The sequence below is a fragment of the Cicer arietinum genome, chromosome 7 (assembly GCF_000331145.2).
Source record: "Cicer arietinum cultivar CDC Frontier isolate Library 1 chromosome 7, Cicar.CDCFrontier_v2.0, whole genome shotgun sequence".
Taxonomy (NCBI): domain Eukaryota; kingdom Viridiplantae; phylum Streptophyta; class Magnoliopsida; order Fabales; family Fabaceae; genus Cicer; species Cicer arietinum.
The window spans coordinates 23,674,717-23,692,868 of NC_021166.2; the positions used below are offsets into that span (position 1 = coordinate 23,674,717).

At 29.3% G+C, this 18,152-nt stretch overlaps 2 protein-coding genes and 1 non-coding gene across 3 annotated transcripts; 2 read left to right on the forward strand and 1 right to left on the reverse strand.

Moving 5' to 3' along the window:
* The first annotated feature begins 1,253 nt into the window (after nucleotides 1–1,253).
* TRNAN-GUU (transfer RNA asparagine (anticodon GUU)) lies at nucleotides 1,254–1,327 on the forward strand. The gene has a single exon. It is a non-coding gene; the product is annotated as a tRNA-Asn (tRNA).
* Nucleotides 1,328–1,474: 147 nt separating this feature from the next.
* LOC101503672 (protein PLASTID REDOX INSENSITIVE 2, chloroplastic-like) lies at nucleotides 1,475–4,247 on the reverse strand. Its single transcript, XM_004509812.3, has 3 exons — nucleotides 3,921–4,247; nucleotides 3,703–3,798; nucleotides 1,475–1,873 (listed from the first exon to the last, which is right to left on the reverse strand). Exons 1-3 carry the CDS (start codon nucleotides 4,146–4,148, stop codon nucleotides 1,679–1,681), a joined length of 519 nt encoding a protein of 172 aa, XP_004509869.1. The 5' UTR covers nucleotides 4,149–4,247; the 3' UTR covers nucleotides 1,475–1,678.
* Nucleotides 4,248–11,963: 7,716 nt separating this feature from the next.
* Nucleotides 11,964–13,342, forward strand: LOC101492928 (putative F-box protein At3g16210). Its single transcript, XM_004509848.4, has one exon. The coding sequence runs from the start codon at nucleotides 12,053–12,055 to the stop codon at nucleotides 13,199–13,201; it is 1,149 nt and encodes a 382-aa protein (XP_004509905.3). The 5' UTR covers nucleotides 11,964–12,052; the 3' UTR covers nucleotides 13,202–13,342.
* The last annotated feature ends 4,810 nt before the right edge of the window (nucleotides 13,343–18,152 follow it).

Sequence of the window (18,152 nt, forward strand, 5' to 3'; positions counted from 1 at the left end):
ATTGGATGTCACTATAAAACTATTTTACACCAACAATGTATGGTCATTAAACTTTAAATATTATATTGGCTTAATTGCAGTTTTGGTCTCCCTATTTTAACTGAATTGCGAAAGTAGTCCCTCCATTTTGTTTCTCCCCAGTTTTGGTCCCCCTAGCAGAATTTTGGTCCAAAACTTGATGAAATTTCATTTTTTTTGCATTTATTTAAGTCACACAATGCCTCAAGATCTCATTTGCAACAACTGTAACTGAAATATATGACCATAAATGGTGTAGTACGGCTTTAAAAAATAAAATTTCATCAAGTTTTGAACTAAAATTATGTTTCAGGGACCAAAACTGGGGAGAAACAAAATGGAGGGACTACTTTCACGATTCAGCTAAAATAGGAGGACCAAAACTGCAATTAAACCTATTATATTTCATTAGTAGATATCGAGGTATATAGAGACGCTCATAGATCTATTTCAAATAAGTCAAATTTCGTATAAGTTAGTTTGAAAACGTCAATATCCGACTTTACATAAATAACTAGGGTTTCTTATAAACTTTGCTAAATGCTATATGAGACAATATATTTATTTTTTCAAGGATAATATCAAACAAAGCTTCAATCTTTCAACATTGGAGAAACTACTATTTGTATATACAAATTATGACCGAATGAATATTCAAGCTAAAAATTAAGTGGATACCAAACATTAGAAAATCATAAGATTTTCAATCATAAAAATTCTGAATGTGTGACTTCTTGATATTCAATATCCACCATAATAGCTAGGAGAAAACTAGAGGGACCAAAGTTAAACATAGAACAAACTAGAAAAATTAAAATTGTAATTAAGCTTTATATGTTTCACATAACAAAACATTTTTTTCTGTCAATATTCTTAATTTTTTATTTACTCTTGATAAAATATTTATCCTCAATTATTAACCATTAAGAATTTGCAAGTATATAATTGATAATAAATGAGAAGTAAAATGATATTTCAGTCCTTAATATGCTATTTTGAATAAAAAATTAGTATAAGTAATAATTTTTTAAGATTTATGTATTATATTTACAAGCAGCTAATATGAGACTAACGAATTAGCATTTTCATGGAAAAGGTTTGTGATTGTGAGGCAACCACTGGCCAAATGTTTTACTTATGAGGTGGGAATTAATGTGGAATTAAGGAAGAAATGTCGTGACTGAATAATTATTAGAAACAATTAAAAACTGATATGTGTTTAACTCTACCAACAAGCTGGAGTAGCTCAGTTGGTTAGAGCGTGTGGCTGTTAACCACAAGGTTGAAGGTTCAACCCCTTCCTCTAGCGCTTTTTCCAATTATTACACATTTTTGCGCTCTTAAATCTACAATTCATTTTCTTCTATTTATAATTGGAGTGTGTGAAGACTGAAGAGTTAGAATGCGCATGCAATGTTATGAAAAAGATTTTGAATGTAAAAGACAGTTAAAAATCTGTGCCAAATGCTTCAAGCTCTACTTTCTCATAATAAGCAAATAATTAACTCTTCTACAAGCACTTTCCCCTACAATCACTCTAAACTTAGGCATAGAGATCATAAATATCAAAACTGTTCATTTAGCTCTTACAACATAAGCACCATTGCACCACAGTTGCTACAGTACTAAGTGCTTAACATACAACAACATATATACTCTATTAGTTGCTATGACCACCTGTCCATTCATTCCAGTCCTTGTCAACATGAGCTTGGGCCCACTTGACAGCGACACGTGCAGCTTGCGGTCCTCCAGGCAATCCTCGTTCGTTTACAACATCAGCCATGTCGATGAAAGGATCAACCAAGAGTGTACCAGGACCTCCATACTCGGAATGTAAGAACGTGCTGAAAATCTGTTTGATTCGATCATAGTCACGGAATTCACAGGCAACAAGGTAAGTATGGAGTTTATTTCGCAAGTCAAGTGAAGCTCGATAAATAGTAATGGTGTACAAACAAAAATCCACACAAAATAAACTACTTTGGCAAATCAATCGTGAAACATAGTATGCTATTCTTCTACTACTGAAAAGTTAAAAACGATGTATCCAAATTTGAGGTCTTTAACCCCCACATTGATCCTCATCATTGAAGAATGCAGAAGATGAAAATGTGTGTACAAGGAAAGATGTGCATATGCAGACATTTTTAAAATATCTAATTGAAATACGAATATACTAGAGAATAAAGAGTTGTAAGAAATTAGAACAAGTGTCAATTATTATTGTAAATGTGCCGGAGTTTGTCAAAGTAAAAGAAAAAAAGTTTTGGAACACTTGTTTGAATTGTCAGAAAAGTATTATCACCATATAACACCAAAAAAGCAATTGTTAGAAATGTGTCGTTAGAGTGTGAAACATACATAAACACATAGTTTCGTGAATGTACCTATTTCATAGGTCATTTTATGCTAACCAAATGTAGTGGAGAAAGGCTGTTTCTATCTAGATTGCATTTCATATGTTATGTAACACAATCGTAATTGAAAGAAAGACATTCAAGCACTACAAAAGATGTATTCTAAATTAACCTTGCAAATTACTGAAACATGAAAAATATTTTATATCATAGACAGAAAAAACTCCTATCATCTTCTCCATCCTCTATTCTCTTTTTTTTGGTAGCTTGAAAAACCCTCCTACTATTAATTCCTAGTTGCATATTTTTGAATAATTTTATTAACTCTAAGTTCATGCCTATGTATGAACTAAGAGCATGCTGTATATTTTTGCACTACCAATCCTATTTTGTTGTTGTAAGCAATCAACTATAGATTTCTCTAACACAGACACATAAAAATCTCTAGCAAATTCAATAAGTTCTCTAAAACCTTATTTCACATGATGAACTCAACTTGAAGGCAACAACAGTTCTCATCACTCATAAATAAACAAAAAATCCACACACAAAGCAGGGTGACAAGAAATGCATGAAGCAGGACCATTCATGATATACATCACTCATAAATAAACATGATATACAAAGCAGGGTGACAAGAAACAGTTCTCATCACTAATAAATAAACATAAATGCAGTACGCAGGACCATTCATGATATACATCAGCATTCAAAAATAAAGGTAAACACATCCAAAGCAGGGTGACAAGAAATGCTAACAATGAAAGTTTAACATGGTGACGAAACAGTAATACAATCAATTAATCATTAACCTTATTCCACTCCCTATCTTCATTAAAGTCATAGAAAGGAAACTTTTCAAATATGGGTTTTTCAAAAACTAATATTAATCATAGGATCTGTTTGGATTTATTTATTTAAGTTTATCTACTGATATAAGTACTTTTGTTTGGGAGAGCTTGTGCAAACAACTTGTACACGTCTGTTTTCAACTTATTTTTGTAAGCTCTCCATAATGACTTATAAAAACAACTTATAGCTTATATAAAAACATTATTTTATTTTTTGTCATAAAAATAGCTTATACATAAACCTTATATGATAAGCATTTATGCTATAAGCAATTCATTGTTTATCCAAACACATTCATACTATCAATTCAAATGGCTGACAAAAAACAGATACTATCAAATATACTTTAAATAAAAACAAAATACATTATTCAGCTCAAGAAAGAGGAAAACAAAAAAAAAAACATAAAAATCATGTAAGCAACCAAATTAGCTTAAAACAAAGAGCAGTCTAAATAATGCAAAAAACCAACCTCGGTGCAAACTCCAACAACTTCTTCAACTGATTCTTCATAAATATCTTTCTTTGAAAGCTTATTGAGAAGGTGGTTTTTGAATTTTTCCGTCTCCTAAAACCCACACAAAGAAATTATTTATTTATTTAAAAAAAAAAAGCAAGTGGGAAATGAAATTAATTTATAACAAGATAAAAAAAAAACTGAGAACCCAAAAAATGGAAGAGAAAACTGACGGAATCTGCAAATTGAGGAATTGGGTCAGGGAATTTGTAGTCAGAGGCTTTAGTAATGTGGCGTTGAGTGGATGAAAAGGGTAAAGTTGCGAGGTTTGTATTTAGGGAAGGAAATGAGAAACGTTGTTTGCATTTGATTGAGTTGAAGTGGGTTTGGGAGAAGCATAGTGAAGGAAGCGAAGAAGAATTATGGGTTGAAGAAGGAATGAGGAAGTGTATTGAAGCCATACTCCAAAAACCAAGTAAGATATTAGAGGCAGAAGAAATTATCTGGTTCAGTGAGAGGAGAATGTCTTCAACAATGGATAAAGCAATTCTATGTTTTAAGAGGGTTTTAATTCCATCACTCTTTTAATTTTAACAAGAAATAAATTTAGTGAGAATAAAAATTACCATAAACTTGGCAGAAAAAATTACCATAAATTTCTATCATTAGTTGGAGTTTTGAAGAATTTTTAAGTAACAATACAATCCATTAAAAGCCAACATAATTTTTAAGTAACAATTATCATAAATTTCTAATTTTAAGTTTTTTTTTTTTTTTGTTGAACAAGCCAACATAATTCATTAAAAACAATTCCAAGCACAAGGTGTGCTAAAATAGAAAAATTACAAAATTATTTGAACCAAATTTTCAAAAACTTTAAGTCCACTACCAATGCTCTAATACCTATATAGATTTTTTAAAAATTGCAGTTACTCGCTCTTAAATCTTAAGCATTTCAAAGGATGATTACATCATTGGAAATAAACATAACTCAAATATCTAGAATATGTCTTAAGTCAATCCCAAGATAAAAGTTTAACATTTTCTTTCATGAGATCTATATTCAGAAAATTATATTTCATGTTGATGAAAATTATCTCATTTCTTGCCTTCTAAATATACCAAATAGTTGTCAACAAATTGATTAGCATGATTATTTGAAAAAACACTCGAGAACCCTAACTAATCCAAGACACTAAACCACATACATTTCAAATCGAGGACAATCAAAAAACAAATGACTAATCGATTATATCTCATCACAAGCCAAACCACAAAGCTTATTTTGTATAATTTGCCGATAAAATAAATAATCATTTGTTGTCAACCTGGTTTGAAACAACCTCCAAGCAAATAATGCAATCTTTGAGGGTACAAAAGGATTCAAAACAAAAGATTGATCTGACAATGCCTCCACATCAGCAACAACACCTTCACACAATGCCATGGAAGCCTTCTTTATCGAGTAAGATGTTCCTCGAGTATTATTTCAAACCTATTTATCAGCTACATTAACCTGCAAATGAACATAAACTAACAAACTCCTACACTAAACTTTCCTCCAATTCAAACAAACGCCTTATTCATCTCTTTTCCTCACCACCTTCTCCACCCAATGACACTAACATAACATCTACTTTTTCCTCTTTTTGTAAAGACAAATTAAATAGTCTACCAAATTTTTCACTTAAAATTTCACCCTCAAACCAATAATCACTTCAAAACAATGTGGTTTTCCATCCCCAATAAACCTACCTAAGGATGGCAATGGGTAGGGTTTGGGTAGGGTACTATAGTACTCGTCCCCATACCCGCAATTTAAAAAAATACTTATACTTGTACCCGTATCCTCTTGAGTATCAACTTTAATACCCGTACTCTTACCCTCTGGGTACTTAAGTGTCTGTACCCATACCCGTTACCCACACTTTAACTAAAAAAAATTGATAAATAAACGATATTATTGTAATTAAATTTAAAAATTATTCAAACATCTTAAATCCAATCATAAAATATTATCAACCAAAATATTTTCTAACTCAAAACATTTCAAATGAACACTCGTTACAATACACATTTAAATATCTATAATAATATTTTGTGAAATTGCAAGTCATACGACAATATTATATGAGATAATTGATACAAAGTTACAAGTATAATTATAAAGTCACGATTAATAAGATATAACTATTAGTTTTAAAATCACAATTATTTACTATTTATCATAATCAGATTCTTAAAATTTTTGCAAACGTTTATGTTTCAATTATAAATATTGTAATGGTCCAATGATATTAATAGATGTTAAAACATAAAAAGAAAACAATTAATTAAACTAAACACTAATATAATAAATAACTAAATAAATAAATAATATATTTATATAAGTGCGGGTGCGGGGCGGGGTGGGTACTATAGTACCCGTACCCGCACCCATACCCGCTTAATTTTGCGGGTAATTACCCGTCTCCATGTCCAAACCCATTATGCAGGTTTTTACCCTACCCATTGTGGGTTTTTTTTTTGCGGGTACCCACTTGGTATGAGTCTAATTGCCATCCCTAAACCTACCTACTATATTATCAAATCAATTAACTGCAAAAAAAAAAAAAAAAAAAAAAAAAAAAAAAAAAAAAAAAAAAAAAAAAAAAAAAAAAAAAAAAAAAAAAAAAAAAAAAAAAAAAAAAAAAAAAAAAAAAAAAACCCACCACCAACCTTAATGGACTTGATGTCCTTCCACCACGTAGACTCCACCTTACCCGATCCCACCACGACATCTTCAACGCCCCCTCCATATTTATTGACTTAACACCTTGTACCAAGGTCCCTCTCACTCCACCTTAACCCTCCAACACTAGGAATGACAATAAAATCCGCACCCGCGGATACCCACTCGAACCCGCTTGATTTAAACAGGGAAAACCCGTTTTAATTGGGTGCGGGTGCGGATTTTTTCTGACATTAAAATTCGGGGACGGGCACGAGTTTGGGGGTGGTGATATCCACCCCGCACCCGCACCTGAATCCGCCCCGCAAGTAATATTATTGCAATTTTTAAATTTCATATACATATACATATTGAATATATTTAATATTCTTTTAAATATTAAAAATTATAATTTTATTTCTATATAAAGTATTTTTTAATTTTATTATTATTTAATAATAATTATTTTATTATAATAAATATTATTTTTAAATTTATAATTTTATATATATGTGTGGGTGCGGGTGCAAACGGGGAAATCCGAGACCCATTGCAGGTGGGGATGAGTGCTTAAATTTTATACCCGCTGTGAAACGAGGGTGGATGCGGGTTTTCCCCGATTAGTCGGGTGCGGGTGTGGAGGAGGCGAAATCTGCCCCCGCCCCGCTGTGTTGCCATGCCTATCCAACACTACTTTCCCAATAATGCTATATTAAATGCTTACAAGTCACGTACCCCCAACCCTCCATTCTATTGTGGCAAACACATTTTATCTCATTTAATATGGTGAACCTTACGCGCTTCCTCACTTTCACCCCAAAGAAAAAGATTTAAATAAAGGTTCAATTTGAGAAATTATACCTAAATGAACCTCGAAGAAGGAGAAAAAAAAAAACTAGTAATGTTGACAATACATATTTAAGGAGTACAAGTAGACCACCCAACGATAAATTCCTATATTTCCACCCTGACAACCTACTTTGCATCATGTCAATAATTGATTTCTAAAACAGAAATCTTATAGGGTTACCACTAATAGGAAAATCCAAATATTTAAAAGATGTTGCCCTCATCTTGCAATTTAGCATTTATGTGTAGTATGTAGAGCTGTCAAAAAAGCCCTCAACTACTAGGTCTCCTTAATTTTTTTCCTATTAAACTTTTAATATTAGGCCCTCTATAAAAATAATTTTTTTTAAATCTTGGCCCATTATTTCATGGGGCTTAAGAGAGAGGGCTCAGGGGGCTTATAGGCCCCCAACATTTTGATAATATTGAGATTTTTTCTTGAAAAATTTTTGAAATTTATTTTTTTCGAAAAAATTGTGAGAAAAATAAATAAAAAATTCTCAAAAAAATCGATTTTTTTCTCGAATAAAAAGAATTTCGAAAAAAAAAATCAAAATTTTTTTATTGGTGAAAAAATCGAAAAAAATTATTTCTCAAAAAAAACTCAAAAAAAATTTATCAATTTTTTTTTGAAAACATGGGCCTATAGGCCCACTAAGCCCCCAAAATTTTAGGGCGCTGAGGCTTACTTTTTGGGGGCATTTTAAATTATAAAAATTTTCGACCCCTCCAAAATGTGGGCTGGGCCAATAATTAGAGAGCTTGTCAAATTGACAACTCTAGTAGTATGCAACCAAGAATAATTGATATTAACACCCACCAACAAACTCTAATGAAAATTTACTTTTAGACTAGCTATAAGCTACAACCACAACAAAGTAGCCTTTATAGCTTTAATATTGGACCAACCATTTTCACTCATAATCAACGTGTAATCAGGAAATTTCAAATGAGGCACTTGAGAATTATCACGACCCACTTCAAAACCTTTGAACCGGTTAGTTCTAACCAAAGCATTCAAACCCTCAACATCTATAAGAAAAAGAAAAAAAAAACAAGAAAGGTGATAATGGATCTTCGTATCTCAAACCTCCTATCAGCCTAAATTAATCTATAGAACTATCATTTATTAGAACAAAAGTTGAAGTCGTACTAACATATTCCAAAATCTATTTTTGCCATTTTGGTGAAAACCTCATCTTAGACATAACCATCTCCAAATAATCTCATTCAATCGGATCATACGCCTTCTCAAAATCCATCTTAAATAAAATTACCACATCATTAGCAATTAAAATATCCTACAAAATATATCTTCCTTTAACAAAGCAGATTGAGATTTAGATATGACATGACCAATCACATGTTGCATTCTATTAGCCACACTTTTGATAAAACTTTATAAATACAACTAACCAACGATATAGACCTAAAATCTAATAAAATTTTGGGGATTATATTTCTTTGGAATCAAAGCTGTAAAAGTACAATTTGTACCTTTCACCAACCTTCAATTCTATATTGATTTGATTAGATGTAGTAAGAGTTGTTGTGAATTAATATAAAATTATGCGTTTATTGATAACTCTTAAAATTAAGAGTTATCTAACCCTTCTATAATGGTTATTACTTGATAATTAGGCAATCTATGTTCAGTTGTTTTCTTAATATTAGGATTTAATATTGAAGATTTCATGTGTTTGTTCTATGTGTGCAGGGCTATCGAATTAAGTTGACATGAGAAATGTTGCATAGTGATGTAGCATCAGTGATTAAAGGGAAATTAAAGAAAAAAATGAGATCTATAGGGTCATGCAGGTTGTTGTAGCCTATGTAAGTGTCTCTGTCATATGCTGAGAAGAATGAAACATCTTAAGTACTGCTGAGTTGGATGTCTTGTGTGACCTAGGACAACAACGCTAGTAGACAAAAGAGGTGGTCTCCTATTCTACATGCGTTGAAGGGCACAAAGTAGGAATATTTTTTATTCCTTATATCTTTTCATCATTTAGGGTTGGTCTGTAAAAGTAAGAAGGGCAAAACACTATCTATAAAATTTTAATGTTGTCGCTCTGTCCTTGAAATTATAAAGTTGTATCAACTTAATCTTCACATAATCAATATTTTAAAATAATCCCTAATATTGTAAAATTTTAATCAAATTGTTTCTTTGTCTCAATTTGCTATCAAATTTAACCTAATATTGTTCTCTTAGTTTCAAATATATCTATGATATTATCAACTTAATATCATTCCAATTCCTACCAATACCAATGCAAGAACGAATTTGTGACATCAATCTAAGTTTTTATTCAACTATAAATTTAAAGGGTTAAATTTTTTTACTCTATATAAAATTATCAACTTTTGTTTTTACTTACTATAAAAAAATTATTTGACTTTTAGTCACCAAAATATTTTCTGCAAGCACTTTTGATTTTTGCCATTAAATATCAATGTTTGTGACTAACAAAAGTCCACATGACACTTTTTTGTGTGACTAATAATCAATATTTATTTATTTATTCAAATTGATAAAAATTACATCGATCTAGAACAATACAATTCAAAATTGCTAAAACAAAAAGGACGAATCTGCGAACAAACTCACTGCATCCAAGTTAATAGCATAAAATAACAAAACACCTACAAATGTGACAAAGTCTACATATATGATAAAATTAAAGTGTCTAGAATACTCATGTTTTTAGACCTATAACATTAATGACACCAAATTCATTGATTGCATCTACATTGGATCTAAGTTGATTTGTCGATTTGAATCAAATAAACACCGTAACGAGATAGGAAATCAAAGCGCCGCAATAAGACGATCGGACTTGGACGAAGAAATCATAAACAAAACGAGAATAAAAAAACTATATATATATGGAAACTACTTATTGAAATAAAAGTAGAGAAAAAACAGATGAAAATGGTGGTGATTTTAGGCCCAAAATAGCCTTAAACCACCCCTCTCCAATGAAAGAAGAAAGATGAAGGCTAAGAAAAGAAATTGTGACACTAGGTTTTGATGGATGAGAGATCTGTTTGAGATATCAAGTCTTTTCCTACCATACATATGTTACATGACACTTGTCACATGAATTTTTTTAATGATGTGGACGGTCTCAGATTTATTAACAGATCTTCTAGTGTAAGGCCTCCAACAAATCCCTTATTGGTGGACCACCATTAACAAAAATTAAGACCCATTACATTAATCAAGCTCACATATACTAATATACACTACATTATTTCAACATTTGTGACTAACAAGTGCACATGAAAATTCGTTTGTGACTAAAAATCAATATTCATTTATTTGAATTGGTAAAAGTTACATCGATGTAGAAAAATACAATTCAAAACGCAACATCCAGGTTAATATTATAAAACGACAAAACACCTAAACATGTGACAAAGACTACAAATATGATAAATTAAAGTGTCTGAAATACTCATGTTTTTCAGAGTTGCAATGTTGATGATGCTAAATTCATCGATTGCATCGACACTAGATCGAAGTTGATTTTTCTATCTAAATCAAATAAACACTACAACGAGAAGGGATATCAAAATACCGCACTAAGACGACGAACAAAGAAACGTCGCACTTGGATGACTAAATCACAAACAAAACGAGAAAAGAAAAATCAGATATATGTGGAAACCACTTATTAAAATAAAAGTAGAGAACAAACGGATGAATTTTGTGAACAAACAGATATACATTAATTTTGTGAGTGATGCAACCAGCCAGTCTCAATAGAATTTCGGGATAAAAAGTATTGATACCAAATATTTTTAGATAAAATAAGATGAAATATTTTATAGGAAATCAAAACAAAAGTTGGAAACTTTTGTGTTAATATACCAATGTAGTTTTTTTTTAAATAATCCTTTTTTAAAAATTATTTATCAATATACTATTTTTTTCAAAACTAATACCAATATATTCTTTTTTTTGTTTGATATAGTTGGAAGTAATCATTTTTGTAAAATAGACTTCCCAAATAAAGTCCACTTTTGCAATGAGAACTTAGTATTAGTTTGTTTTATTTATAAATATAGAAATGGTCTTTTTGAAAACGGGATATTATATATTCAATTTTTTAAACTTAACGAAAATAAATAATATAAGTATATAATTAATTAAATCTCATACATATATAAAAAATTACAATACAAATTTTATAAAAATTAGAATAAAATTAATATCGAAGGTGAAATCATTTTTAATAAAATATTAATAATTAAGCATAAAAAAAAAAACAATATTACTCTCTTCAAACTAAAATATATTAAAAAAAAAAAAAAAAAACTTAAAATTTTTTGAGTTACTAATCAACTACCGACAGGGCAATGAAAGAATGCCCATCCAATTTCATGTAATTATCCACGTTACATTTGCATTAATTAAAAGCGGGAGTGTGCGCTCATATAGAAAAACATGAGAATAAATAAAGCGGTATTTTTGAAATAATTATATTAGAAAAAGTATTATTACAACTCAGTTCTCGATTTAAGTTAAGAAGGATATATATCATGTGATATTAAATAATTTAAAAATGAAAAGAATTTGAAAAATGAAAAAGTTTCAAAAATAGATTTTATTAGAAGCAACGAAATCGGGATTTCAAAATTTAGAATGTTGTGAGTGATATAAATAAGAAAAGAAACAGTTTGGCGCTTCCGTTTGTAGAGAAAGCTCATTCATTCATTCCACACACACACTCTCTTGATCGAGTCTTGAAGTTTCTTTGCGCATTCATTAATTGACACTGAAGTTCGATAATTCTGAATATGGATTCAACAAATGAGGAGAATAATAAGAAGAAAGTTAATAGAAAGTATATACCAGATGACATTTCCATCTCCATTCTCTCTAAACTTCCTATTAAATCTCTCAAACGCTTCTCTTGCGTTTCCAAATCTTGGTCTCTTTTCCTTCAAAACCCTAATTTCATCAGCATCTTCCGCAACTATTTCCTATCCAATTCTGATCCACTCGACGATGACGACGTCTATCTCGTCTTTGACTGGGATGCCGAACAACACGAAATGATGTCTTTCCTTTCTGGCGAGAGACTTCAGAATGTGGAATATTTGGCTCCACCAACTGTATATGACTATTACCGTTTTCTTTTTCATAGTTTAGGTACTGCTATTAATGGCATTGTTTGTATCTATATTAATGGTGTTCATGAAAAGGCAGTATTGTGGAATCCAACTACTACGGAAACTTATGTCGTCCCTTCTGGCCTTGCTGAGCTTCGACAGGATGGCGCCAATTGCTATATTTTTCATGGATTTGGTTATGACCCTGTTGCTGATGACTACAAGATCATTCAGCATGTGCATTTTAGTTTATTTGGTTATCCTTTCTCAATTGAACACAAGGATAACACCTTCTGGGAGATATATAGTCTAAGAACTAACTCGTGGACACAACTCGATTTTCTTATGCCAACTCGTCACTTAAGATCTGTAGGTACCGAGTTGTACTTGAATGGGATGTGTCATTGGTGGGGGAAAACTCCTTATGAGGCTTATGTTGTGTCATTCAACTTGAGTAATTACGAGTTTTTCATTACACCCTTAGATATGCATGCTAATTTTCGTTTTAATTTGGTGGTGTTAAATGGATCACTTGCTATGATCTCAAACGTTAAAAACACCACGTTTTATGTCATATCAATTTTGGGTGAAATCGGTGTTAAGGAATCATGGATTAGACTATTCGAAGTTGACGTCATGTCTTGTGTTAATAGACCTCTTACAATCGGATACAAGGGCAATCTATTTTTCTTAAAAAAAGATGGTAAAGCAGCTTGTTTTGATTTAACTACCGGAGTGTTTGAAGATATTGATTCTCACAGAGGAGGACTTATTGGTCAAATTATAGTTTACAAGAAAAACCTTCGTCCAATTGGAGGAATAAACAATGATTAGTCTAGTGATGGGTCTAGTTAGGAAATAATATTTGTTTGTCTTTACCAGTTTTATTTTAATGCTTACTCTCTTTCTATGGCATATTGGACTGGTTTTATTTCTATTGTATAGACGAGCTCTTCTTTGTAATGTTTGTAGAAATATCTGATATTTTAGAAAAAATTTGTTGATCTAATGAAAAAATATTAGTTTGAACTTCAATGCATGCTCTATGTTTACATCATATCACAATTAACACATATTCAATAGATTATGGAATTTTGTATTAATTATTTCCATTCTCATTCTATGCTTACTGCAGTTTCTTTATTTATTCATATTCCTACACTTCTGCTCTTTTTAGGACTAGTTATTTTGTCTTGCATATTTTAGCCTGTTATCTATGATTGATTGGACTTACAGAGTATGTTGTGTAGCTGCAACCTGAGATGTGATGAGATATTCAGTAGGCAACTGTGGGATGAAATTCTGTGAAGGCATAACCATATATGAATTTAGATTTCCCGATTCTGTTTTAGTATCGTGGCATAGAGATTTAGACTTTAGGTACTTGTTAACATTCATTTTGTTTGAAATTTTATTTTCGAAATAATATTTGCAGGTTTGCTAAATCCTTTTCAGTTCATTGCATGCATTTTAAGAGTTAATATGGATTATAGTTCCCTATTCATCCTGCATCTGTTCTAGATAAATAAAAAGGTATATGAAATTGTTTAGTTGTAATGTAGGTGCACATTTGCCAGAACTAGGTTCATAGAAAATGTGAGTATTAGTTTATTCTTAAATATTTGATAGAATTATAGAATCAAAGTGTGTTATTAGTTCCCTTTCTTAGCAGAAAATCTGCTAAGGTCAAAGATTTCTTGATGTTAGTAGTTGAGGTTTTACTTAAAAAGAGACTTGTTTGGTTCACCTTATAAACTTTACAAATATGAATATCAATATAAGCATATAAACTTATTCTTAGTAGTTATGCATATGATCAACAATTGAGCAAGTCATCTTTGTCACTTTCTAAGCTCTTATATTTAGCATATACTATTACATCAGATATCTATGTTATCTTCTACTACATTTCGGATGAATACAAAGTTATTTTTATTATTTTTAGAAATGCATATTCATTAACTGGCATTTCATCTTCTTTCAATATAACGGTTCATTTCAAGAGTTTTTCATAAAAGTAAAATGAACACATTTTAGGAAATGAAAACACTATTTTTACAAAGAAAACGGGGCTTAAATGACTTTCAATTAGTGGATGGAAAGGATTTATGATAAAACTTGTTTCTGGAAGTTAGATTGGTAAGGATTTTATGAAAATGCAGAGCTTTAAGATGCCTCAGCAATTCTTATTAATACTAAATGGAACAGTACAAAGGAATTGTGGAAATTACAACTAGTTTAGTATGGAATGCAATCCATTTCTTAGACCCTAAAACACAAAGTAAAGGAATCCAAGTACAAGTACTGAATTCTGAAGAAGGCATGGAATATGTCTCAATTTTGATGAATCTACATCTCATATAAGGTAGGACCAATCAAATGGATCATCTGACAACCTATTTTGCTCAAGTTGCAGGGTTGGCAGATCTTATAGGACTAGTAAAAAATGGCCCAACAAAAATTTAGGTATATAAGAAAAAAAAGAAAAAAAATTGTACTATTTTCAAATTTACTCAACAAACAAATAATATTAGTTCCACCTCAAAACTCTTGGAGTTGTTCCATCTTGATCTATTTGCTCGCACAAGAATAACCATATGAGAACAAAGATATATGAGCTTGTAATTGTAGATGATTATGCTAGATGGACTTTTTCCATTGTGTATATTTGTTTACATTATTAAAATATGTGACATAAATTACACATTTATTGATTTTATGCAAAAAGAACTATAGTAAATATGCTTGGAGAGGATTTTAACCTTAGAGTTTACGGCGTGGATGAAATGATAAATTATGAGAAAATAAAGTTATTTCTTTACCCCAAATGAAATTAAAAATATATAGAGAAACATTAACCAATATGCTTGTACTACTTAGAACCCATCGTCAATTGGGTACTTTAAAGTCAATAGATACTTCTTTGAACAAGAATCGTATGTTTACCTCTGTCTTTCTGCAGGAAAATGTTCTTTATTGGATAAACTATTTAGGTTTTAACGGTGATATTTAAGATGAATTTTCAGGGTAGTAGTAGATATTCTAAAGGTATTTTAAGATAGATTTTTAAATCCCTAAGATCTACTTTAACTTGAAAAATGCCAAAATTATTAAGATGAATATCCCATTTCTGAATTTAAAACCTTGCAGTTGTATGAATTTTTTTTTAATTATTTTATTTACAGATAAAAAAAAAAGAGAGGTGTTATTATTAGAGATTGTCGTCTACTATATCACTATTACAACATATGTTTGGAAAATTGGACCGATCATTGAATTGATAGAGACAATGGTTAAAAGTTCAATGGTTCAGTTGAGGTTCAATGACAGTGTACCGAATGATAATTAAACAATACTTTTTAACATTTAAACATAATATACTGAATAATATTAAGCTAAAAATCACATAAAATCCAAAAAACTACATAACTTGATACGTTAATACTTAATATTCATATGCAACATTCACCAAAAAATTATAATATCTATTTGCAACAACAAATAGAAACTACATAATCAACCTAAATTAGGCCTGTAACTAATAATTAATCATCATAATATTCGTTGAGGCAACATCCTCCATGGTCAAAAATATTAAGAATAATATTTTCATTTGTTGAGCCTCCACCACCAATTTCATGCTCAACTCCTCCAATTTCATGGTCAAATTGAGTTGTATCGACATCTACATCACTTAGCTAAATAACCAAAACTAGACATACAATAAACAAATGAAACATATACTTTATTTTATAACTTAACAAACATTAACTTTCATTATCTTTTGGTGGTTCATCAATTGGAATTGCATTCTCATGATAAATGACATTTTTAATATAATAAAGCTCAAGAGGTCCTTCTTCCTCAATTATCCAAAAATTAACTTTGTTAACGATTCATGATCAATAGGATCACTATATTTGTTCTTGTGGTTCCACCTAAAACAAAAACATCACAAAATTTTAAAATAATAATTTAGATAAAAAAATAAGATAAACAATGTTTTAACTTTTGACTTACATAAATCTATGTACCTAATCTTCAAACGCAAATTATAAGTAACATATACTAGATCATTTATTAGTCTTTGAAATTCTAATCTATTTCTTTTCTTTGTGTGAAAGGGTTCAAAAATACTTAATTTCTCGCATACCTAGAACAAGAAAAAATTTGACTAAGAAGATGCAAAGTTGGAGCACTAGTACGATAATTTCCACCATTCGATCTAAATAAAAGTTATATAACCATAAAAAAATAATATGCATGTCATAGTTTTTGTTACAAAATACACAATATGTAATTTACGGCTCATAGTTTTCGTTACAATTTATTTTTAAAGATAATTATTTTAAAAAAAATAATGATTTTAGGAATTTTCCTTGTTTGTTATATTTAAAAAAATTATAATATAAAAATAATTTAAAAACTATTTAAAATGCAAAATTATTTTGAATAGTTTTTCATAAAAATTATTTTAAATAATTTTTCATAAAAATTATTATTTTGTAAATTATTTTTATTACAATAAAAAAATGGATTTTTTTATTCAAATAACCATTTTTTGGAAGAAAAAAAACACCAAACTACATCCTTTTGAAAAAAAATATACCAAACTACCTCTTTTTTTTTCTTTTTTTTAAGTTACAAGTCGCTATTTGTAAAGACGACTTCCTTAAAAAAACCCAAGTTCCAAATGACGATTTCTCATATGATTTTTTTTTATAAAAAATTCAATTTTTTTTGTAATATTTAATAGAATAACATAAATATTATATATATAATTAATTAATATAATTCATAAAAATAAATAAATAGAAATTTTAAATTACAAAAAAGTTTTAGTAAACCCAAGTTCCAAATGGGCATTTCTCAAAAGTTTGTTTTTTATGAATTATATTAATTATATATATATATATATATATATATATATATATATATTATTTTTGTTATTTTAATAAAAATTGAAATAAATGTTTTTTCAAAAAAAATATTTCGGAAATCAGCATTTCGAACTTGGGCTTCCTTTATTAAAATTTTATCGTGATTTAAAATTTCTATTTATCTATTTTTATGAATTATATTAATTATATATATATTACTTTTATTATTTCAATAAAAATTGAAATAATTTTTTTTTTTAAAAAAAAATCTTTGAGAAATGCCCATTTTAAACTTGGATTTACTAAATATCTTTCATATTTAAAAATTCTATTTATTTATTTTTATGAATTATATTAATAAATTATATATATATATATATAATATTTATGTTATTTCATTAAAAAATGAATTTTTTTATTTTTATTTTTTAAAAAATCATATGGAAAGTCGTCATTTGGAACTTGGGCTTCCTTAAGGAAGTCGTCGTTCCAAATGGTGACTTATAACTTAAAAAAAATATATATATATTTTGATATATTTTTTTCAAAAGGAGGGTAGTTTGATGTTTTTTTTTAAAAAAAGGTTATTGGAAAAAACACCCAAAAAACACACCAATTTCTGCTTTTTAAAAAAATTTCTAATTAATAATTTTTAAATTATGGAATTTCAAAATCTTTTTTCTTATAAAACGTAACAAATGAAATATTGTACTACTACATATTTCATTTGTAATATTTATTTGTCTATTTATATTATCAATAACACATTCATTCTTTTTCCTTCATATTTATTCCCTTATTTATGTTATTTCAATTAATCTAACTATTCCACTAACTACTATTAGTAAGAAAGTTAAATTGTAATATAAAAATATTCCACTAACTATAAATAATATATTTAAAAA

Bases quoted from the DNA above. Each gene is read 5' to 3' on its own strand.
- LOC101503672 (XM_004509812.3), bottom strand. From the start codon at position 4,148: ATGGCTTCAATACACTTCCTCATTCCTTCTTCAACCCATAATTCTTCT. The intron at 3,799-3,920 runs GTCAGTTTTCTC...TGTGGGTTTTAG, and splicing joins TTCCTCAATTTGCAGATTCC to GAGACGGAAAAATTCAAAAA. The intron at 1,874-3,702 runs GTTGGTTTTTTG...CGAATCAAACAG, and splicing joins TTGTTGGAGTTTGCACCGAG to ATTTTCAGCACGTTCTTACA.
- LOC101492928 (XM_004509848.4), top strand. From the start codon at position 12,053: ATGGATTCAACAAATGAGGAGAATAATAAGAAGAAAGTTAATAGAAAG.